The sequence below is a fragment of the Sceloporus occidentalis genome, unplaced genomic scaffold (assembly GCF_023333645.1).
Source record: "Sceloporus occidentalis isolate IW3139 unplaced genomic scaffold, rSceOcc1.0.p SCAF_12, whole genome shotgun sequence".
Taxonomy (NCBI): Eukaryota; Metazoa; Chordata; class Lepidosauria; order Squamata; family Phrynosomatidae; genus Sceloporus; species Sceloporus occidentalis.
In genome coordinates this window covers 22,441,928-22,466,215 of record NW_028316992.1, presented here as the reverse complement: position 1 = coordinate 22,466,215, position 24,288 = coordinate 22,441,928, and the positions used below count along the sequence as shown (strand labels likewise).

Sequence of the window (24,288 nt, the reverse complement as noted above, 5' to 3'; positions counted from 1 at the left end):
AGTTATATGAAAGGAAAAATAGAAATATTAAAATATAGTGGAATAAGAGAAATGTGCACTTTAAATTAATTAACAGAATAATTATATACAAGTAGTTGTATATTATGATGGAAACATTAACTAGTGACAGAACCCCAGAAGACAACCCGTAAATGACAGTTGTTAGCCTTGTACAGTCTGATTTTGCTACCTTCATTTATTCTTCACCTTGATAGTGTAGAAGAAGTAGTAAAAATGACAATTAATCCTATTACAAATATGTTTTAAATTCAGTTCTGGCGCGGACACTCCCAGTGGAAGAAAACTCTGCAACTTAGAGAAGAAGAAATGATATTTCTAGGCATGGTGAGTCTTCCTTACATTTTTCATTACTTTAAATAATATATAATATTAGATAATACAAATGAAAGTGTTTTGTATCTCTGTATTATAAAGGACACTTGTTGATAAAAACAAATTTGTACCTCAAAACAGATATATTAAATATCTTGCTTCAGCCATTTATTCTGTACATTTCCTCATATATTTTGTCCTCCATATCTCTTGTCATCCTTGTTGCCCTTCTCTGAATTCCTTCCAACTTGGCTTTATCCTTCTTAAAATAAGGCCCCAAAAAAGCCTGACCAGCTCAAAATATAGGTGGATTTTTACTTCCCTCAACTTGGAAACTGTGCTTCTATTGATGCAAGCAAAGGGCTGGTATACTCCTTCTTCCAATGTGAAGCATAACCATTGATGACAAGTTGTTGAGCATAGTTTTTAAACCAATAATGTATCCATCTAAAGTTGTTTCCATTTACTGCCAGCCCCCCACATTTGCTGGTTTCCCTTTCACGGATTTGATGATTTGCAAATTTGATTAATATTTTCTCTCTAGGAATCTCTGGGTCCTCCAGAGTGAACCTGTGGTCAACTTCCACTAGAGGCTGACCGTAGAGTCCCACTAGAGGACCTAGATTCCTAGAGAAATGTCCTCTCTAGTTTAAAAAAATATCCTTTATGATTTTTATTTATGATTGTTTATATTTATGGTTTTCTACCTGTATGGTCCTTAACCCCTGCAAATTTGGGGAGCTTACTGTATTCCATATTTAGTCAGTTTGACAATCAAAATATCTTGGGGGAACCTGATCAAATCCCTTGCAGAAATCTATATAAATGACATACACAGCTTTCCCACCATCTGCTGGATTAGTGACCCAGGATGACTGGCCTGTAGTTTCCTGGATCTTCTTTTTTACCTTTTTTGAAAAGAGAGACAATATTTGCTTATTCTAGTCCTCTAGCATGTCATCCTGAGATTTCTCAGAAATGATGGTAAGTGGTCCTGACAGTATGTCAACAAATTTCTTCAGTACTCTGGGATGCAGTTTGTCTGACTCTTCAGATTTTAAACTCATTTAACTTAACTAGGTAATTCCTGACTAATTCCTTAGCAAACTTGATCTGTATGCTGGATTTCTTCCCAAGTTCTCTGGCGATGCATGGAAGCACACAGTCCTCTTTTGGGGGCCAAACTGAAATAAAATAGGTAAACACTGATTTTTGATCAAAGAATCTTCAAGGTAGTTTATAACACAGTACGTCAATAAAGCTCAAACAGTTAACATATCTCAAGGTTGAGAAATGCAGCACCAGCTCACAAGGAGTAAACAATGCTGTTCATGTTGTCCAGATAAAATGCAGCTCTTGAGACCTTTCTTACAAACAAGAAGACTAAGGGGGGATACAGACAGCCCAAAAGGGATGGCTTAGAGCCGCCCCTTTTAGGCTGGATTGGGGCCAGGGCAAACAGATTCTTAGCCCCAGTCCAACCAGATTCTGCCCCCAAATCCACTCCTTTTTGGGTCAGGAAAAAGCTGCTCCTTCTCCCAGTAGCCAATTTCCATTAGTGATTAAACGACAGTCCCCTCTCAAGCCTTTGTTTGAATGGCATTATACTGTCAAGGGGTAAGGATCTTCCACTTGCTCTAAAATTATGTTTTGTAGCAGCTTACGCGATATCACTTTCAAGGAATTCTTAAATACACCTGTTCTGTGTAGAAAAACATCATTTGACCATAAATAAGTATATATCCTGTTTCTGTTAACATGTATTTCAGATAACGTAAGTTTATTTAATTGCATGGCCTGAGTAATATATTCTATACACTGTCATGTATCCTCTAGTTGAGAAAGTTTGTCTCTCCAAGAATGGCTCTCATTATAAATAATGTGAGTGGTAGCTAAAGAAATAATTAGATTGCTTATAGCAAAACTTCAGGCTTTATAAATAAGTAGAGCGTGAATATTCTTCAGCTTCTATGAACAGGCAAATAAGATGACTAAGGGGGTGTCAATATTCTTGTCCATTAAACATACATCTTAAAATGCCATTGTGGCTTTATTTATGTTCTACATTTATTCTCTAGAGTTCCCTCTTATGTTAATGACCTCGTTAATCCACACTTGTTTTCTTCACATGCTTTTAATATTCTTGATTGACCCCATCTGTCTGTGTGTATTTGTGTGTGTGTGTGTGTGTACAGTACATTTCTTATTTCACAGAAAACAGGACTTTCCTGAAAGGTGTGCACCAAATAAAAGGACAGTTCTTTAAAGCTCCACCTTTACTTGCCACTTTAAACTAGGACGGCTACTTAGTTGCAGTGGAGGATTGTCATTCTCTCTAATGATGAATTCTGGTGGTCAAGTACTTGTTTGGAAACTAACTGGAGATATTGGTTTTTACATACTTGGGAGACTCCCTAGGGGTGTAGAAGTATATAAAGCTGTACATTTAAATAAAATAAACAACAAAAATGACCTTGTCAGATTCCCAGACTTTTGAAATACTGAGAGCATAGAGAAAAGAAAATACTGCAATAACTTATTGTTTGGAAAGGGATATTTTCAAGTTCTTGCTGAATGCCAAAGATAGGAACTCCTCTTTTTGCCTTTGTTTCTAGATTTGGATATGCAGCTGACAAATAAATGTTGCACTAAAACCTGGATTTATCTATTGTTCTGTCTGGAAATTTTTCACTTCTATCTGACAGAAGGAAAATCAAGAATGGGGCTGAGCCCCAGGGCTGTATCTCAACTCCACTGTGTAGTCTTCCTTTTCCAGTCTAACCTCTTTACTGTCGCATACCCCATTCTATTCCAAAATGAAATCAGTTCGGAAAGCCACACAGGAACCTCATCCGTGCAAAGGGGTGTTTCTAGTCTATGCACATATTTGCTGTATTGGTTTATGTCTGGTCACACAACCACAGCAGCTGCAGGAGGTTTTATCCCCACAATGCATGGGCATATATGCATATTCTCTTAATTAAATAGTCTTCTGATTGTCCACTCATGCTTCAATAAAGTGAAGCCCATAAAGAATGGGGATGTGATATGCCAACCTGCAAATGTGTTCATGCAGACACCCCCCACCCCCCCACTAAAAAAAAAGACAACACTGCCTTTTCCGGATGCCAGTGCAAACAAGGGAGTACTTTCCAAAAAACAGTGGAGTAAACTGGAAGTGTTTTTTTTAATCACCTTAAACCTCTCAGGCATTGAAAATAAGTGTTTTTACATTGGATGGAGAGGAATGTTGTGTTTCAATAGGATTGGGATCGAGGTAAGGACACAATGGCGGGTTACAAACGGCCATCCAGGGGCCGTTTTCCCACTGCCGCCATTTGCTGCGTAGGGAAGCCCCAGCGGCCAGACAAATGGCACTCCTTTTCGGAACGTGGAAGTGGTGCCGCGAGGGGCGGAGCGCGCCCTCGCGGTGTCACTTCCGCTGTGACATGTCTGGACGCACAGCGTCCAAGTCGTCAAAATGGTGGCACCCATGTGGATGGGCGCCGCTATAAAGTCTGCACTCCGCACGTACTGGGAGGAAGGGCCGTCAGGAAGGTAAGAACCTTCCTAACCCTAATACGGCCCTTCCTAACCCTAGTACGCGCGGAGCGTGTACTTTATGGCGGTTTATAACCCGCCATTATTTAGCCTGTGAACACTGAGTCCATAATGAACATACTAGACACTGGGCAGACTGTGCGAGTCAGAGAGCAAAGTCTTTAGTTGAGGACACTTGACCCAGGTAATGCTGAAGGTGTAAACTATGAAGAGGAAGAGGATTTACTCCTAAGAGAACCTAACAGCTTTTCATATCCTGAAGATAAGCACTGTTTTTGTATTTACTGTTTGGATATATTTTATATTGTGACGGCTTTTAGCTTTTAACAGTAAATTTCTATTCTATTCTAATCCTGAAGATAAGCACAGGTGCAGGTCTTGGGGTGGGATTTTGAAATGAGATTTTTTTTAAAAAAAATATTCCTCTAGTTATATTCCTGTTGTATGCACATAAAGAACTCACATTCAGGGCTGCCAACTAGTTCAAATCCTAAACCATGGTTACATTGCAACATTTTGTTGACGATCCCCACTTTTTATTTCTATTACAACAGCTGTAGTAGAAGTGTGCATTTATGTAGTGCTTCAGAGTGTTTGAACTGCTTCATATATGTTACTTTGTTGTAACAACCTATAAGGTGAGAGAGAAAGTTGTGACTGAATTCAGGTTGGCTAGTTTTAACAGAGCTGAGGTTCAGATTGGAGACTTCCTGATTTTTTGCTCATTTAGCCATTAAACCTTGTGTTACAGAGGTACCCATAAAAATGGTCATTCCATATTTTAGCAGTGATATTGTGAAAGCAATTCAACCGACAATGAATTGGGAAAGGATATTTTTACATTATGCATTTTTAAGGGGCAGTAGGAAATGTGTAGATTTGGATTTCCTTACATGGATCATTTAGACTAAGTGCGCAAAATGCTACCACCAGAAAATCAAGGATCTGTCTACCAATATATAATACCTTTGAACCTTCATGGGTTACTTCATTTAAATGTTTGTGTAATACTCTGTCTTGAACCACCCCGTAAATGCTGCAGTCTCTCAATATTTCCCTGAATAAGGGGATCAGATCTAGTGCAATTAGTTTATAAATATATTTTTAAAAAAAATATCAAGGTAAGGCTTATTTATTTCTATAATATTGGCATCGTATATGGAGAACTCTAGCTCCAAGTTAATCAACTAGACTGCAGCCTTCATTGATGTAGTGTACTTTTCTCTTAATTTTCAGGTGTAGTTGGTATTGAAATAGTATATTGCTGGTGACCATCATGCATGAAACTAAAGAATGCCCATTTTCTTTAAACAAATAGGGAATTTCTTTGAAAAATAAAAGAACAAAGCAGAGCAGCTCTCTCAATATATTTGTGACTGATGAGGTGGAAAGGATTCTTCTGTAGACTAATGTCCATTTTTACCTTATCAATTTAAACAATGGTTTAAGAAGCATTTTAAGTTAATGGGCCATATAGTCCTATCATTTGACAAACACAAGGATCTTGCATTGCAGCCTATTTTTACAGTAACATCAGTTATTAATAGACATATTGTTGCTGACAGAGGACCTAGCCAAATATGTGAATTTGTTAGCTAGTTTTGGGTCATTAACTATAGAAAGCTTGTAAACATAATGGTTTCTGTTCACATAGGAAGCCTTCATTAAGATATATTATTCTACTGCTGATGTGGCCATCACATGCTACTATGTATGCAGTCTGCATTTAATACATATAAATTTATTTTTAAATGAGTAGCTCTTCATAGGGGGTGAGTTAACAAATTTGAATTTGCACAGCCAGAAAAAAATTCTTTAATGTGGCAACATAAAGCAGCATTCAAAGAAAAAAATGCATTAGATATTCAAATAAAATAACTAACAGGTTTTGGGGGAAAGGGGGAGAAGTTACAAGGATCATCCATTTCTTTGGTTTAGACTGCTTGGGTTCCTACTGTTGTTTGCTGTAAACTGACTCAGAGACATTTTGGATATTGGGACACAGTTAAAGAAGAAATTGAAGAATTCAGTTCCAGGTTCATAAAAACCTTTCTCCTCCCACTCACATGCCAACATACAGGGAACTTTTAAGCCAATATGTTGCCCTGAATTTCTGTGCCATCTCGATAAGCTTATTTTAGATTATCACATAGTTTGCTCACTTACAAGTTAACCTCCAGATTTGTCTTTCAGCCCCTATCATCTCTACATTACTAATCAGTAATAAGATTTGTTTTTTGAGTTTGTAAGACCTGCAGACAGTTGTTAGTAACACGATCTGTCATGCAAAGAGTCACCATACATCAAAGCTGATGTTAAGCAATGAATAAGAAGACATGTTTTCAAATTATAAAACTTTAATTCTGAGAAACCAAGGAACATAAACAGAATCAGGTGTCTCCAAAATGCTGGGATGTTCTTGTTTTTGGTATTTAGTTGGTTGTGCCCTCCATTTTTTCCTACATTTTGTCCCAGTTTTGTGGAAGAGAACTATGGCAACCCTATTCTCTTCCCTTCACCTCCAGTATTTCCAAGGCTCATTGCTTTCAAAACAGGGTACAAGCCTCGGTATACTGTCTCTCTCTCCCTTGCCTCACCAGTTGTTTGTTAGCTCTGGCTACGAAAGAAGGCTGAGGGATAAGGCACAGAGAGAGAGAGAGGAGAGTGCGTGGGGACTCAAACAGGGAGGCAAACTCTCCCTTTCTCTCTCCTTTGTCTCAGCAACTGTTTGTTAGCTCTGGCTATGAAGGAAGGCTGAGGGATAACACACACACACATACACAGAGGAGAGTGTGCGCAGGGACTCAAACAATCAGAATCAGAGAATTGGAAGAGACCCCAAGAGCCATCCAGTCCAACCCCCTGCCATGCAGGAACCTCCAACCAAAGCATCCCTGACAGATGGCCATCCAGCCTCTGTTTAAAGACCTCCAAGGAGGGAGACTCCACTCCGAGGAAGTGTGTTCCACTGGCGAACAGCCCTTACTGTTAGGAAGTTCTTCCTAATGTTGAAATGGAATCTCTTTTCCTGTAGCTTGCATCCATTGTTCCATGTTCTAGTCTCTGGAGCAGCAGAAAACAAGCTTGCTCCCTCCTCAATATGACATCCCTTCAAATATTTAAACAGGGCTATCATATCACCTCTTAACCTTCTTTTCTCCAGGCTAAACATCCCCAGCTCCCTAAGTCGTTCCTCATAGGGCATGGTTTCCAGACCCTTCACCATTTTGGTTACCCTCCTTTGGATACACTCCAGTTTCTCAACATCCTTTTTGAATTGTGGTGCCCAGAACTGGACACATTATTCCAGGTGGGGCCTGACCAAAGCAGAATACAGTGGCACTATTACTTCTCTTGATCTAGACACTATACTTTTATTGATGCAGCCTAAAATTGCATTGGCCTTTGTAGCTGCCACAGCACACTGTTAACTCATGTTCAACTTGTGATCTACTTGGACTCCTAGATCCCTTTCACATGTAGTCTTATTCAGTCAGGTGTCTCCATCCTATATCTGTGCATTTCATTTTTCCATCCTAAGTGCAGTATCTTAAACAAGGAGCTGTTTAAAGATCCCTGGCTATGAAGGAAGGATAGGCACTTCTTCTAAGAACTTTATAAGCAGTGTTAACTTTTGCCCCGTATATACATTGACCCATGATTTTGGAGTCCATTTTGGGGCATAAATTTCTCAACTTACAGTCGAGTATATACGGTATATAAAATATGACAATAAGGCAGTTGGGAATGGGGAGAGTTTGACAAGTATATTCCCCACCCCAAAATTAACTTCAACAATAAATGCTTCTTTAAATATATCGGAAGCAAGAAACCATCTGGACAATTGAATCAAACCTGATTGGTGCCAAGTAATATATGAAGTCATGGGATTTGAGAAAGGGTGGGTGTTTTGTCTGTGAAGGATGAAATAGGTGTGGAATGCTGGGCCCTGGGCTGCATGCTACTTGTCTGTTGTCACACACATGCAGGGATATATTAGGGATGTAATGTGATGGGACTGTGCCAACTTCATAATGTGCCCCCCCCCCACCCTGCTGTGCTCAATTGTTTCCTGCACTAGTCTTCTCACAAAGGCAGGGAAGCCACATGATTTCCCCCCGTTACCAGTTTATATGTGCTGAGGAATTTACAGATTGGTGCAGCCACAGGTTTTTTCCAGTGCTATTTTGCTGGGTGGCAGGGAGATGGATCTGCTTGGGAGGATGGAGGGGGGCAACCGGCCACCCACACCTCCTTGGGCTATGTGCTATTCATAGGCTGATTAGTGTGTGGATCATTTTACGGATTAGCATGTGGGTAGATAACAGGAGACAGAATAAGTGTAAATGAGTGATTTGTGCAAAGGAGGGATGAGTATGTTGGTACCAGTCCTTGAACATAAATTAACTGAAATTAGAGCTGAACAGGGACATGGACTTGTTTGCCAATCACATTTGGTTATTCAGAATGGAGCAAATCGGAGTGTCTTTGAAAAAGCTCCCAAAGAAGTTTTCCACTAGATCAATGGAATCACAAAATAGAAAATGTGTGTAAATTGAAAGCCATGCTCATTCGGCAAAAAAGAAATGAAAAGAGCCTGCCTCTTGCATATATAGTGACATGGGACTGACCTTAGCTGACCAGAAGTGAGATCAACTCAATAAAAACATCAGTTTGGTTTGTGGCAGCTTTGAAAAAGACAATTGAAAATAAAACTGGTGGCTCAATGCAACTTCCCTGTTCAGAGAATGTCACTGAGTAGTCTTTTCTAGGAACTCGAACAAGAGAGGGTTCTTCAAGCAGTGCTTGTTGGTATCCAGAGCAACAGGTTGACATTGCTTGGACAAAATACAGTAGGCACTGGGGCCAGTAGTCCATGCAGTGGAGGCTGAATACACAAGACCCTGGCTGAAATGATAGCAGGTGGAACTGAGGTGGACCCATCCACCTCAGTGCTTTCATAGTACTCCACCATCTACCAATCTGCACCTATTCTTCAATGCAAAAATGTGTCTCCATTCTCCCATTTTCAAGAGCAAAAGGACTAGGAGAGACAAGGAAAGTTGGATTTGTTCTCATCCCTAGCTATTTGTGCAAATTGTGACTTGGAGGGGGGTGTCACCAGACTGTTTTTCCTGATTCACATCAATCAAATCCCCTCTTGTATGCATCCCCAGGTCATATAGCCTCATGTTACAATCTCTGTCCTCTGCCTGAATTGCTGGGCTGTGAATGGCAACAGATGTAATTGAAATCCTGTGTTCTGCTGCAGTGTGGGCTGAGCAGAAAGAGACGATGGAGCAATTGATAAAGGATGAACATTTGTTCCCCACTGAATTCAGTAGGAGTGTTTTGACTGTGTAGTGTTTTGAGACTATAGCTCTGGAAATCAGGGTTCGGGTCCCACTTGTGACCTTGGTAAGGTCATGCGCTCTCAGTCTCAGGGAAGGCAATGGCAAACCTTTTCAGAACAAATCTTGCCAAGAAAACCCTGTGATAGGTTCACCTTAGAGTCATTATAAGTCTGAAAAAAATGTGAAGGCACAGAAGAACAGTAAACTGGGAGCCAGGTCAGAGAGATTGTCAGAGTAGCCCTGGTGGTATCCCTCTGTTTAAGCTCACACTTCTCTGACATTTTGCTGATTCACTGAGGTTGGCAGATCTCTATCCCATATGAAGTGAGCATTGGATTGTGCTGCTGGGTTTTCAAAAACTTCTGCAACTGCAGTGGTGGATAAGGATGAATATATTTTTTGGAAATGTAATAAAAACAGTCAAAGCTTTTGTTTCCATTGCTGGTTTATGAGTATCTGAAGCTATTCATGGGTGGTGAAGCTATGAAAATAATGAGCAACTTCAACAGTGATTTTTTTATGAAGGTGTTTTACACTTTTAATGTATTTTTTCCGCTCCTCAGGGGAAGTGGATTTCCTCACAGATTCTTAGCAGCTGCAGTAAAATTTCAGGAAATAACAGACTAAACAGTAGACATAAAACTAAGTGAACAAATTAGAAACAATACTTCTCTAATTAAAAAGAATCTATGGGAAGTGCGAATATTAGGAAATGCAATTTAAACAGCTTTGGCACCCTTCTGATATGGACAAGCTTTGCATTTGGTAAACAGCAGTGTTCTCATCTGCCTCTATAAAGTGTCTCATGAGTATTTTGCTCTACTGTGATATTGATCATTGAACTTGGACATTAAAACACTTGTGGACCTCTTGCAGTTTTGTTTGTTTTACATCTCTTTTGTTTTTAATGGAACCTAGCTTATTTCTTTATGCATCATATATTAATCCTAAATCTAAATTAATCAAGTAATCTGAAAATCCACACCAACAAGTTGATTCCTTTTGTTTTACACATGGGGCTAATTTCACACCTTTACCTTTGTAAATGGGAATTTATTGCTATGTGTCCCCCTTCCATTTCTTTGCAAGTGTCTGTATAATAGAGTATTATATTTGCTATGTATAGTTAGTGATATTAGTATAGATGGTTTTTACTCTGTAGTAATAAGGAAAATTTCATTAGGGAAAAAATAATGCTGGGTCCATATTATTGGGGTGGGGAGTCTAGTGGAAGATTTAGAAAGAGCTATTGTGCAGCATGTCTGTAATGTGGGGAATGAGTGATATAAGGCAGCAGAGGAAGGAAAATACTGTATGAATGCCAACTGGGAAAGATGACTTTAGACAGAATATATCAATTCAGACAAAGTTGAAATAATATTAGTAGCAGAATAAAATTATCTGTCAGCCCAGAAATGCAATACATACAACATGGTACTGGTTTTGATTCTGCTTCTTGCTTTTTTCTTGCAGAGTCCACCTCTTCACTTCCAGAGACCTAGTGCTTCATTGCTACGTGCCCAGAAAGTGGATAGTTTAAGGTGTGAAATTCAGGAGAAACATGAATCTGACTTCCAGAAAGCCCTAGTGACTATTAAAGAGAGAGTGAAGGAAATTGAAGGCCCTGACATCAAAGAGAGTCTCCAAGATCAGATCCGCCAGTGGTTCATTGAATGCCGGTGAGGAACTAGATCTATATAAAAGTACATCAACATAAGCACAAAGGTATATCAATGTGTGTTCTTTTTCACTCATTGTTGGAATCTATTTTTAGCTTACACATAGGGAAAGCAATTAGGACAATGACTTCTTTTTTTCCTCAGTAACTCTTTCCACATATTCATGAGCCCATAGAGGCTTGGATTCAAAAATCCATACCAATGATTCCTTTTGTTTTATATATGAAGCTAATTTCACACCTTTCCCTCTGTAAAGGGGAATTTATTGCTATGTATCCTACCATTTCTTTGCAAGTGTCTATATAATATATATAATACATAGAGTATTCTGAAGGATGCTATAGAATATTTTCAAGCAATTTGCATTACTTTTTTTTAAAATGCTAGTTTTGGAAAACCGTAATATTAATTTCATAAATGCTGTCTTTGTTAGCCTCAGAAGGAAAAACATACTATACTTCCACACCAAATTTCAACTTTGTCCCAGGGTTTAAATAGGGTAGATTTAAAATCTTCTTTTCATCGAAATAGTAAACATTTGTCTGAGATGTACTGTTTTGGGTGTTGGATCATGTAATTGAATGCTTAACCATATATTTAAAACCCACACCTGCACATAAAAAACAGGCATAACAGATAAAAATCTAGAGAAATTTGTAATCAATGTTCTCATGGACACTTGCATGCAGGGGAAATGTTTTATGGAGGCTCATTCAGTTACTTGAGCCTAGTGTGAACTAGGCTGTAGTACCACAAGGCAAGTGTGGTTACTTCTAAAAATACCAGTTCTGTGTTAAATTTAACCGTCTTGTACCTATGATATTAAATATCATAAAAAGACATCCAAAAATCCAGCAGCTTTGTTGACATTCACTGGAAGAACTTTCATTTGGTGAAATGTACAATGGGGCTATACAAATTGCCCCAAGGAGCGGTCTGCAGCCACCCCTTTACTGGCCGGATTAGGGCTGCGGCAACCTCACGCCACGACCATAATCCGGCCTTTGGAGAGCACAAGAAGGAGCCTCAAAAAGCAGCTCCTTTTTGCACCCTTCAAGGGGCGCCATAGCTGCCATGGCACAGATTTATGGCACCCCTTCGGTGCTGCATCATGTGGATGCAGCACTGGAGGGGCATCATGATGGCCATGTAGACTGGCACGCACCAAAATGGTGCCCTGGGGGCAGGGTTATGGCGTCCAGCATGCGGACGCTGTGCCCTAACTCCGTCCACAGGCCAGCACAAAGTGATGGTTTGTATCGGACCTGTGTCCACAAAACCCTACACTACAGACTTCTTCTTTCCATTTAATCTTAAAGGTACTATAGGATTTCTTTATGTTTTTTAATGTTAAAAAATATGTAACACAGTTATATTTTTGAATATTACTATTTCATATTGCATAAACTGATTTAATCTCACACCTATATCAGAAGCAATGTTAGCAATGGTCTGACCATTACTGGTCCAAGCCCTTCTCTAGTAAAGTGTGTTTATGGAGTTAGACCAGGGGTTGTAACTAAAGAGAGAAATTTGAACTTCTTTGTATAGTATTCTGTCTCAAAAAGTACTAATTTGTGAGTTCTGTATAACTAGACTGAAAGGAAGGAACAATAGTGGGAGACACAAATCACAATTATAATCTTAGGATCAGTGGGAGTCAGTACTTAAAGGTGTCCAAAATATATGTAAGCAAATGTGTAGTTTGTGCACACAGACACATATACAATCCTGCCATGCCTAGCCAAAAATACAAATCATAAAGCCAGAAGCACAAAGAGTACAAAAAGATCTACGGAAGGCATGAGAGACATGCAGCTTTCCATATGTTGTTGGACTGCAGCTCTCATCAGCCTTAGCCAGTATAATAAATGGTGAGAAATGTTATAATTTGTAACCCATATTATTGTTAGTAATACTATGTTCAGAATAAGGATTTTTAAAAAGCAGGGTAATTATTAGTACACTGTATGATTTGTGACTTACTAGCATTCATCAGAAACCAAGGTAGCTCATTTAATGACAGCGATTAAATGCCATAGCTTTTTTTTTCCTTTTTAGTCACTATGGATTTTCCAATTGAAGAAGCCAGAAAAATGAAGTTTTGAAGTGAATGAATGATTCTGTTTATAACATATTTGCAACTTTACAGGATCGTTGTTCATTATAAACAAAACAAAACATGTACTAGATAAATTCAGTCCATCCAAAAAGTTGCAAACCAGTCAGGAAGCTTTGTATGACTTGTCTTTATCCTGCATTATATATAAATAAAAATGGGAAGGGTTTTAACCCTGGCCACTGTATGTGCTGTGCTGTAGGTCCAGAATTAAAAATAATGTTTTCCTTTCAAAACTGAAGTGGTTGTATGTAAGCAGTGGGATCACAGTGTGTTTATGGGAGGGAGCCTGTGGTACAGCAGTGTATTACTTCTCCCTGCTTCTGTGATGCTTGGGCCCTGAGAAAGTTCATAATGGCAAACCATGCTCTTAAATTGGTTTGTTCCATCTTTAGAAACTTTTACCTCAATTGAAACGTGATTTTCCATGCTCTTAATTTCAGGGGTTCTCACCCTTCTGCAAACAATAATCCATTGTGAAGAATGGAACCAACACTTAACTGGTTCATCTGGCAAGGTTTTTTTTTTTTCCTCCACAGCATAGAGAGAATATGAAAAAGGGCTGGAGCAGAGCTACATAGATCCAGAGCACTCTTAGAATCTGGTGAAAACAAGGATACCCCTTCTTTTGCAATGTTTTAACTAAAAGGGAGAGGCAACAGATTAATAGTTGCATGGTATACGTGTTACAACGGCGTTAGTCCTTTTTCACAGGGTGCTGAGAAAGTGATGCTGGATGATTCCTGTTTGATACCATGGCCATTGGCCTGTTCTCTCCCATATAAACATGAAATCACTGGAAGAGGTTGTTACAGGTTTGTGGGTGGGTTGTCACCAGTATACCAATGACACCAAATGGTATCCTTATTTTCCGTTCATGCTCAAAACTGAATGGACCAGATAAGGATGAATGACCAGATGAGGACCAGATGACTAAATTGCCCAGATGAAAGTGGATGAATTGAGACTTAAGTCTTTATCACATGGGCTCCCATTTTTACCACAGTAGCGTTAATGAAAGGAAATACATACTCATCTGGGAGCAGTCCTTATTGCATGCCTTCAGTTGAAGAACTAAAACTGTAGCAGCCATTGCCAGTCCAGGACTTTGTTTCCCAGATTGTTCCTTAACCCAACCTACCCACTGACAGAGAGACGTGGAGAGGGAGAGAGAGGGAGGCAGTTCATTTAACTGGCCAATGCCAGGACGACTGCTGGCAGCTTGCTTAACACAGTGCTAATCCCACAGCAGCAATATTGATGCCCATCAATGAACAGGTCATGGGTAGAGGACAAACGAGCTACAGTGCAGCTGGGACATTGCCTGATAAGGTTTGGCCATAGATGCAGTGATCCTGCTTTAATTCCACTTTTTATCCTAATGTCACAATCCAAATAAAACAGATGTGCTCCTGGGAATAAGGATACAGCCTGTTACTAGATGGGGTTGAACTCCCTGTAAAGAAGATTTTTGCAGCTTAGATATACTTCGACTCAACCCTAAGCCTAGCTGCCCAGGTTTCAGCACTGGCCAGGGAGACTACATTTTGTTGTTGTTTGTTTATACCTGGTGCTAATATGGACCTTTTCTACAGATTGTATTGTCTGTATTATGACAAAATTAGGGATGAGAAGCATTTTAACCATTTTTAAAGTGTTGTATAAATGCAGAGGAGTAATCTTTGCAGAAAGCAAAATTATGATCTTCATGAAGCGTATGTTGTTATGTACTAGATTTTAATGTAAATGAGAGTTTCTTAATCTTAACTTCAGCTTTTCTTGCCATTAATACTTCAAAGTAGGTTAGACTTCATCAGTCCTGAATAACTTAGCATTATAAAGAGTCTGTCATTATATTTCTAACATCCAAAAGTTATTCAGAAAACAAACATCTCAAAAAAGATCAAAGCATGAATTGAGTAAATATGGACTTTTAAAAAGATTGTGGAGCCTAGTGTACAATAAATGCTGCTAACATTTTGTGGCCTCTGGCAAGAACATGTTAGTCTGAATTTCATGGAGGATTTATTGTGTTTCTAAAATGCCTTGGGGACCCCTAAATTGGCTTTGCTGACCTAATAACAGAGGATCTAAGCAATAATAACTTTCAAGAACACATTATGCAGACCTCTGACAAGGGAAGATTAATTTTTTACAGTTAATATCCTTCTGAAATAGATTTAATTGTACAATGAGCCAAGTCTAAAGTCAACACGCTTTTTTGAAGTTTCTGTAGAAAACAGAAGAATCTAAAGAAAGAACGAAATTAGATGACAGAGATTATTCTTCCCCATAATAACAGTTTTTTCATAGTGATGAGAGGCCTGTTTCATTGTTCACACACTTCAGGCATCTTTGTCTCTGAAGATAAATTGTATTTTTAGTCAAGGTACCTGAGAACATCAGATTCTATCAATACATAGTGCAGAGCTATGTATTTGTTTCTTCAGGAGAAGAAATACTTCATACGACTATAGTCTGACCTTTTTGCAACAAAATAAAAGCTTTACTCTTTATACATATAAGAATTCCTTTAAATTAGTTTTGAATAACTCTCAAATCAATATGATATTCCCAGGAAGTTTATGTGGTCTTGTCCAATAAGATCACTAGTGGCAGACAAGCTTCCTTGAAGGACAGCTTGCCCACCAGTATTATTTTTATTTTTATCATTTTATTTTCTTATATCCTGCCTTTCTCCCAACATAGGGAGTCAAGGCAGCAGTATTGAAGCACAATAACAACGGACACTAAATGTGCCTTATTTCACGTGGAGTGATTATGAAGCCTGGCAATGGTCAATATAGTTGTGAAGCATCTGCCAAGACCTGTAGAATAGGATTGGAACATTTCAGAGACCAGAGACCACAAGTACAACCAGCTGCACCCCTTCCATCCATATATAGTCAGACCACTGTTTCTACTAATTTTTTATCCACAAATTCAACCATACACACACACACACACACACACACACACACACACACACATATATATATATATATTTTCATACATTTCAATAAGCAAACTTTACTTTTGCCATTTTATATAAGGCAAGTCATTTTATTATGCCATTGTATATAATGGGACTTGAGCATCCATATATTGTGGTATGTATGAGGGGTCCTGGAACTAAAGCCCAGCAGATAACAGGGGCTCACTGCATTTCATGTGAATATAGCTGCATGGAGGTATGGGGGGTAGGGGGTAGAAGAGTACCCTCCCATGTCCATGCAGCTGTATCTACTTGAAATACAGTAGGGCCTTGGTACCTATTAGAGTTTGATTCCAGCAGCCCTCATCGATACCAAAATTTCCAACAATAACACTGAGTGCCCTCACATTTACCTAGTGGTTGAGCCAAAAACAGAACCAGGCACCAAGGTTCCCACCCTCTAAATCTCCCTTCACATTGTAAGGGGAAGGGGCACTGGAGACACTATAACATCTGGAGTTGAAACTGCTAGTCACCATCCCATATTGATTTGAGTATTCTCCATAGATGAGAGGTGGGGAACATGTGGCCCTCAAGCTGTTGACCTGCAACTCCCATCAGCATTAGCTAATATATCCAGTGGTGAAGACTGTGGGAATTCTAGTCCACCAATATTTCAGGAGCCATATAGTCCACTAAGACTTCATGTCTCCAGCAATAATTATTGCAAAGAACAAGCATGCTGAAGAGGGAAACTTATAAAAATAAGGCTTGACACAGTTTTTGTTTAATTTGAAACCATTTATTTACTTACTTACTTTCTTAGTTTCTCGTATAATTCTGTTCATAGTGATGAATTTGAAGGTGTGAGTCTTTCTATTTCTAGAAAGAGGATGAAGTATAATTAAGCCCATGTGCAGTTAAGGTATTTTATAGGGTGTTGTTGGATTTACAGGAGGCAAGAGACACCGTAGTAGCTTCTGTGCAATGGCAAGCATTGCCTACTTTAGTGTATACTAGAAATTTATGAGTTTCCTGACATTAATGGAGACTTTGGACGGGTAAAGGCTTTGGAGGGGATTAGCCAGAGGTCCCCTTATTCATATATTTTGTATACTTGTTGAAACAAAGATAAATCATGTCATGAATCTGGGGCAATACAACCAACTGAATTATGTTATCATACCTCAATCTTTTACACAATGCAGTAGCTCCGCATGACATTTAAGTTACCCGTTTACCTCATCATTATATCCTTTTAAAGAAACCAAGAATTTTAATGTGAAATTGCAATGATAAGCCAGTCAAAAGAATCTTTTGCTGCAATCCTCCGTTATTAGGTTGTTTAACTCCAGTGATTTCAGTGGGTTTCACAAAGCTAAGTGTGTCCCAGTTTGTGGGCTTTCCGCCTACATATTACCAAACAGTCTGTATTTAGGTCATTATTAATTCTTAAGTCCTTAGCTAAATAATGAGTCCTTGGGGTGTTGTGATTTAAGTGTTGGATTAGGACTCAGGAAGAATAGGGATCAAATCCCTGCTCAGCCATGGAAACCCTGCGGGTGACCTTGGACATCCAAACAATAATACCTTTATTGGGCTATCCAAAATGCAAATTTACATGTTGCAAGCTTTCAAAGTCACATTGGTTTCTTCATCAGGCAAACAGGAGGGGAAAAAAATGAAGATTATTAGTCATAGGCCTGCATTTTCTGTTTCTGATCTTAGTTCAGATGGTTGGGAGAGCTGTCTGCAGGCTGGCACCTCCCCCTTTAGTTGAGTAATATACTCTTCAGTAATTTGCATTCAAATATGCTTTGCTTGGAATGGACTACAATTGTTGGCATGCAATTGATGTAGTTCAAATTAATCATAATTATTTTAAATAAATCTATAGTTCAAAACCCGCAACAGTTCTGAAATGCTGATAAAATGAAAAATAATATTGTATTCCATAAAGAAGTTTTCATTTAGAACCTTAAGGGTGTGCCACATTTATATTTTCGTACCTTGGAGCCATTGTCTTCCTATGCATCTGAGGATAAGGTTGTGCTTTCTGCATGCAGGAGTGTACATGCATTGATTGCATGACATCACAATTCACTAACAAAGCAGCATTTCACAATCGCTACATAATTTCTTAATAATAATAATAATAATAATAATAATAAATTTTATGTATATACCGCTTTTCCAAAAGATCAAAGCGGTTTACACAGAATTAAAACCAGTTACAAACACATCATAAAAATAGATAAAAACCAGTAACACAATATACACTATACAAATCTAAAACAGTCATTCAATAGGGTGAGGCAGAGAGTCGATGGGATCAAAATACACAACTTCATTTTCCAGAAGGGAAGGCTTGACAGAAGAGGAAGGTTTTAAGCCTCTTTAAATGTTTCGGGGGGGGGGGGGGGGGTTGACAAGGTGAAGCTCCTTGGGAAGACTGTTCCAGATTTGTGGGGCCGCTACAGAGAAGGCCATCTGGGATGTAGTAACATATTTAGAAGGTGGGATTTCCAGCAAGTTCTTCCCGGTTGTTCTGAGTGTGCAGGTCGGATTATATGGGGAGATGCGGTCCCTCAAGTAACTCGGGTCCAAGCCATGTAGGGCTTTATAGGTAATAACCAACACCTTGTATTGCGTTCGGAAGCGAATAGGCAGCCAGTGCAGATCTTTCAGAATAGGTGTTATATGGTCAAACCTGGAAACACTAGTGACCAATCTTGATCATAAAGTTATGTTCTGTCTCCTTGGTGTATGTTCTTGGCCTGAACATATCAGGGGAAAGCATTCTAGTTCAACTGTTCTCATAATTGTGTTAGTTTCTGCTTGCAATGAGTTACTGCTTTTAAGCATTTAGAATTGTAATCCCACGTCTGCAATATGAATTGTCAAAAGCCACTTCATCAATATGAGGATTCCAGTATCTATTATGTTTCTCGTGTAGACCAGGTGTAAGTGAAATGTTAGCAAATGTACAAGAAATTCATCTGAAGCTCTGCATCTGAACAATACTAAATATGACACAGCTGTTGTTGGGGTTTTTTTCTTTTGAGACTAATACATATTTGTGATACATTTGTAAAATTCAAGTGGGGATATATAACTCATAGGAATGAAACTTATGGATTCTTGAAGTCCCAGTGCATGTTGCATGTACTGGGTTGTAATAAAAATAGTGTCAAAAGAATCAGTCACTTGAGAATACCTCAGTTTGTGTATACCTCAGTTAATAAAGTAAATGTGTTCCTAGGCTTTACTTATTTAACAGAAAGTTTAGTACCAGAGGTAAAAGTAAACTGGAAAGAATAGGTTCCTGCACCACAATAGAAAAGAGGAGTTCAACATGTTTAAAAAAACTTTTTATTCAGAATTAACAATATGCATGTGTGAAATGAAACAGCCAGGTCAGGTAAGCATAAATAATAAAAAAAATTCTTCTAGAACATGGCCACACAGCCCCAAAAAACTATGGATGCCAGCCATGAAAGCCTTTGACTTCACAATCTCTAGTTTTCTTATGATTTCCTTTTTGGTGACATAACTTTTATTCCCCCCCCCCCCAACATACCAAGGTGTGAGGCAGGTTAATCTGCTTTCCCCATTTCTTTCCATTTTTCTCTCCACATATGCTTAGTAAGTGATCCTGGAGATCCTCTTCACACCTTCTTAGTAAGATCCTGCCTCTTATAGGGGCGAAGCAGATGTGGTGAAAGTAGTGGCCAGAGGCCACTTCTGGCCCGATTGCCGCGAGACTGCCATGGGACCACAGCAACCAGATGCTGCAGTCCTGAAGGCAGCCACTGCCATGGTCCTGAATAGGCCATGATAAGGAGTGGTAAGAAACTTCTCCTTTTGTGGATTGATTTGGGCTATATTAGGCGGCCCCAGCACAGCCCCAACACGATCCAGGGACATTCGTAATGTGCACACCCTGTCCCTGGATTGGCCTGATGGTGGCCATTTTAGGCCCTCTGTTTGAGGCCATAGATAAGTGCACACAGCTAGAATAGAATTATCCAGAGTAAAATCCCATCCTTCCCCAGCACAAGCTTTATTGTATTATTTTTTTTTAATTTTTATTTATTTTCAAACATTTAAAAAAACCACCTACATGACCTACAATATACATAAACACATACATATACCTACAGTACAACACCTACATCAACAACAAACAGAAAACAAAAGCTTTATTGTATTATTTACTGCAGACATGCTGCTGTAATCCAACACTGAAAGTGTGTGCATTTCCAGTGCCAACACTACAAAAACACACACACACACACACACAATGTCCAGCTAAGAAGAGGACAAAAAAGAAAAAGGTTGAGTTGGACTGGACTGGACTGGACTGAACTCCTATAAAAGGGCTTAGTAAAAAGAAGCTTCTTTGTCAGAGGCTTTGTTAAACGGGATATGTATTTATAAACCCTATGTGCAGGACCTGAGACAATATTTAGCACTATATGTCCAGAGCCTCAGAGAAATACTTGGCCCCAGAGCTCCAGCCAAATTGAAACCAGAATTTTATCATCTCTTCAGGCTTTGTGGGACAGGGGATAAGATCACATCTTATTTTTCTTTCTTATTACTCCTTTGATATTTTCCTGCTGTGCTAAACTGATTGGATATCAGCTGATATGAAAGACTTCTGCTTGTGGCATTGAGAGTTGCTATTTTCTGAGTATACTGTATTGAGCTGATGAACAAATAGTTTGACCTGGCAGAAAGTAAAGGAGGGGAATGTGTTCCCTTTCAGATTTGGTTGCCCTGCAGCTTCCATGAATCCTTACTGGTTCTGCTGGATAGGGCTGACATGAGCTGTAGTCCATCTGCATCTAAAAGGGCACATGTTCTCCAGCCCCACGTTAGAGAATTCAGTTTTTAGACTCACAGAAACCCAAAGCGTATAATGTGGTGATGGTGCCTTATGAAGAGCAGAAAAAGAAAATACAGTGGGCCCTTGGTATCTGCACGGGTTTGTTTCCAGGACTGCCGGTGGATACCAAAATCTGTGGATACTCAAGTCCCATTAAATACAATGGTATAGTGAAATGGTATCCCTTATATAAAATGGTAAAATCAAGGTTTGCTTTTTGGAATTTATATCTTTTTTAAAGAATTTCAAGCAGTAGATGGTAGAATATGTGGATAAGGAATCCATGGAGAAGGAAGGCTGTCTATAGTGTATTTTTCTCCTTTCCTTCCTCTGAAATAACCTTGCAATTCACAGTAAGAGGGATTTTTCTATTGAAGTTAAAATACATATGTGAAGTCAAAGACTTTCATGGCCGGCATCCATAGTTTTTTGTGGGTTTTTTGGGCTATGTGGCCATGTTCCAACTCTTAATTCCTTCCTCTCCCTGACCTGTGTAAACTGTCACGAATACGAATACACATTTCAACTTGGAAGCTCACCAACCCCGGTTAGGATCATTAAGGCTATTATTTGTTCATTTTCTTAATGTACAAAAAGTACATAGGGAGTCCCCACATGTGGGGAATATATACAGAAAACACTACATGTTTGGAGGCATCCCTGTTTTATTTGAAAGTGATAAGGCATTGAAACGGCTCAGTTGGCTGTTGGAGAGAGTGATGCTTGAAACAGACAAAAAATCAGAGTGGATGAAAATACAGAGCTATCAGTTTCCTTTTCACAATTCAGAAAAGAAGGAGCTAATGAGATTGGCATCCCAAGGCATTGTAATGTGTTTCTTGGACAGCAAAGCTAACAGAGTTTTTCAGTTAGCAACTTTGATAAATGGGCTCTCAAGTATTAGACTATGGCAGCCTTCTAATTGAAGACATCTGGTTTGTTCCTCTTCATCTTCTTTCACACATCAGAAGTCACAAAAAGGATGCCAAGATTTTGGCTAATAATTCTGAAAGGTTTTTTGATCTTCACTGATCAGCATCCTTTAAAAATAAATACATTAAATCTGTCTTCTTTATAACTAAACTAATGAATAGTTCATTTTTCAGTCTTTAAACACTTGGTAGACCCAGGAATCAAAGTGAAATTATTGTAGCTGGTCTTTATATTCATAAAATTTAGTCAAGTTGTTAGTAAAACAAGGTTGGGGGGGGGAGGTTTACCCAGAGAAAGCAAAATAGATCTCTTAACAAGTAGTATAATGCTTTGATATAATAACATGCAGCATGTGCTAAAATTTAAGGACAGCAACAACAAGCTTCATCTGTTTTTTAGACAATAAATTTCTTAATCAGCTTTCTTGAGTAGAAAATGTGCTTGTAACCTCTCATAATGAAAGTGCCTTCTGAAGCGTAACAGTAATGTAATTAGCAGAACATTACTATGAGGTTAAAAAACGCCTTCTGCAATTCAAAAAGTGGACTATAAAAGATTTAATCCAGGCATACAATACAATCTAGAAGCATAAATGATTCCTCAACAATAGTGAAAGAAAAACAATTTGGAGCAGAAATTTGCAGCAATGTTCAAGAAAATCAGTGTCATGGCAGGATAGCTTGCTGTTACTGACTGATAATTGTCCATATTTTTTCAACCAATATTTTAAAATCAACCTTGACTTCCTATGCTGGACATTTTATAAAGATGCTTTTAAATATAATGTGCTAAGTTAATATTAAAATATAACATGCAGTTTATATTAAATTGACGGTTAGTTTAGAGTCAACAGTTCATTACGTATTGCTATACTTGTTTTTCAAAATCAACTCAATTTTGTAATTTATATCGGGCATAGACATATAATTAACTCTCAGAATCCATTAAGACTTCTCATTTTACTGACTGCACTATTATGTATGTTTACTTTAATGCAAGCCCTGTAGAATTCAGTGGGGCTAATATTCTAATAAGCATGTTTTGGATATTTATTTAAATGTAGATTTGACTTGGTTATACAAATAATTCTGTTTTTGGCAAAGTTAAACTTAGAACATTTTGTCATTAAAGAGCCTAGAAATGCCATATTGAACCATTTTTATTATTTCATTGCAGCTCATAAAGATTCTGTCTTCTTTTTTAAAAGACTAAATGGGATATCAAGATCTTAGCCTTCTCTTGAAACATATGCATAGCCAACTGTGGTTCTTATTCTCATTCAAGCAGTCTTCTTCCTTACATTCTTATACCATAATAATACCATTCCTTTTATAATGGAATCATAGAAGATTGTTTGTTTGTTTAGTGTAATACACTACTACCATTCTTCAACCACAAAGTTTTCCTCAATGGCTTATAATTAGTTGGTTTGATAGTTCCTTTCCCACAGGCTTCCAATCTAAATATGACATGACAAAAAAGGCAAAAGAGATAGAAGGGAAGAAATTAAGCTCTGCAGTTCCTGGCTGTTCTCTTTACCCCCAGAGTTCCCAGAAATGGCAGTTGGGATGGAAAGTTAGAAATTTAGTATCTGTCTTTTGAAATAACTTTGCAGTCATGAAGTAAACTTGCCATTTCTTTTCCTTTGTTAACAGTTTATCTGATTATTCAGTATTTTACAACATTAAATTTAATTACAATTTCTCATCTTCTCCCTTTATCCATTTAATATCTACCCATTCCTAATACTGCATTCTGTAGTTGTATATTTGTACTTGGTGCACATAGCTTGCCTACCTTTCAGTTTATGGAAGAGGGTGAGGAAAGGAAAGAAGAATGGGGAAGTTAAAGAGACGGGGATTGGACCAGAACAGGAAAGAGGCGGACAACAAGAGATGGCCTGTTTGGTGTGATGTATGCCATTCTTTTACTTTAGAAATACCGTATATACTCATCTATAAATCTAAAAATTTATGCCCAAAAATTGACCCTAAAATCCCAGGTTGACTTATTTGCAGGTCACTATGGTAATGTGATAGCACCTCTTTCAGATTTCCCCATGCCCTACGGAGAGGAGTTTATTTATCTTTGGAGCCAAGCAGAAAGAGTCCTGGGTGACTGACTGATATTGCTGTTTGTTTAAGAGTCCATCTCCTACCCTTGTGTCTGGCTGAAATGAAAGCTGAAATGATGAAGCAAAAAAGCCTCAATGAGAGTCTCTCTTGCCATTTGCACACACTGAAGGAGCCTCTCAAGTTTTACTCTCAACCTATCCGTGGGTCATGGCAAGATCCATAATTTTGGCCCCAAAACCTTGTCTTATACATGAAGTCGACTTACAGTTGAGTATATAATGGTAGTCCAAAAGGTGCTGATGGTGAGGTGGTCTCACAACTTTAAATTTGCTGCTGATTGCACCTCAAGAAAAATAGCAACAATACAGTACTGTAACAAACATCTCTGCAGTGGGCACAAAATTTATA

General features: G+C 38.5%; 1 protein-coding gene across 2 annotated transcripts in view; it reads left to right on the top strand.

Moving 5' to 3' along the window:
* The window catches only part of DRC11 (dynein regulatory complex subunit 11), an 85,260-nt gene that overhangs the window by 12,486 nt on the left and 48,486 nt on the right, over positions 1-24,288 (top strand). For both annotated transcript variants that reach the window (XM_089477823.1, XM_089477822.1), the window contains exons 6-7: positions 274-345; positions 10,722-10,927. In XM_089477823.1, the coding sequence (XP_089333949.1) occupies positions 274-345; positions 10,722-10,927 (278 nt within the window). The remainder of the gene's footprint in view (positions 1-273; positions 346-10,721; positions 10,928-24,288) is intronic.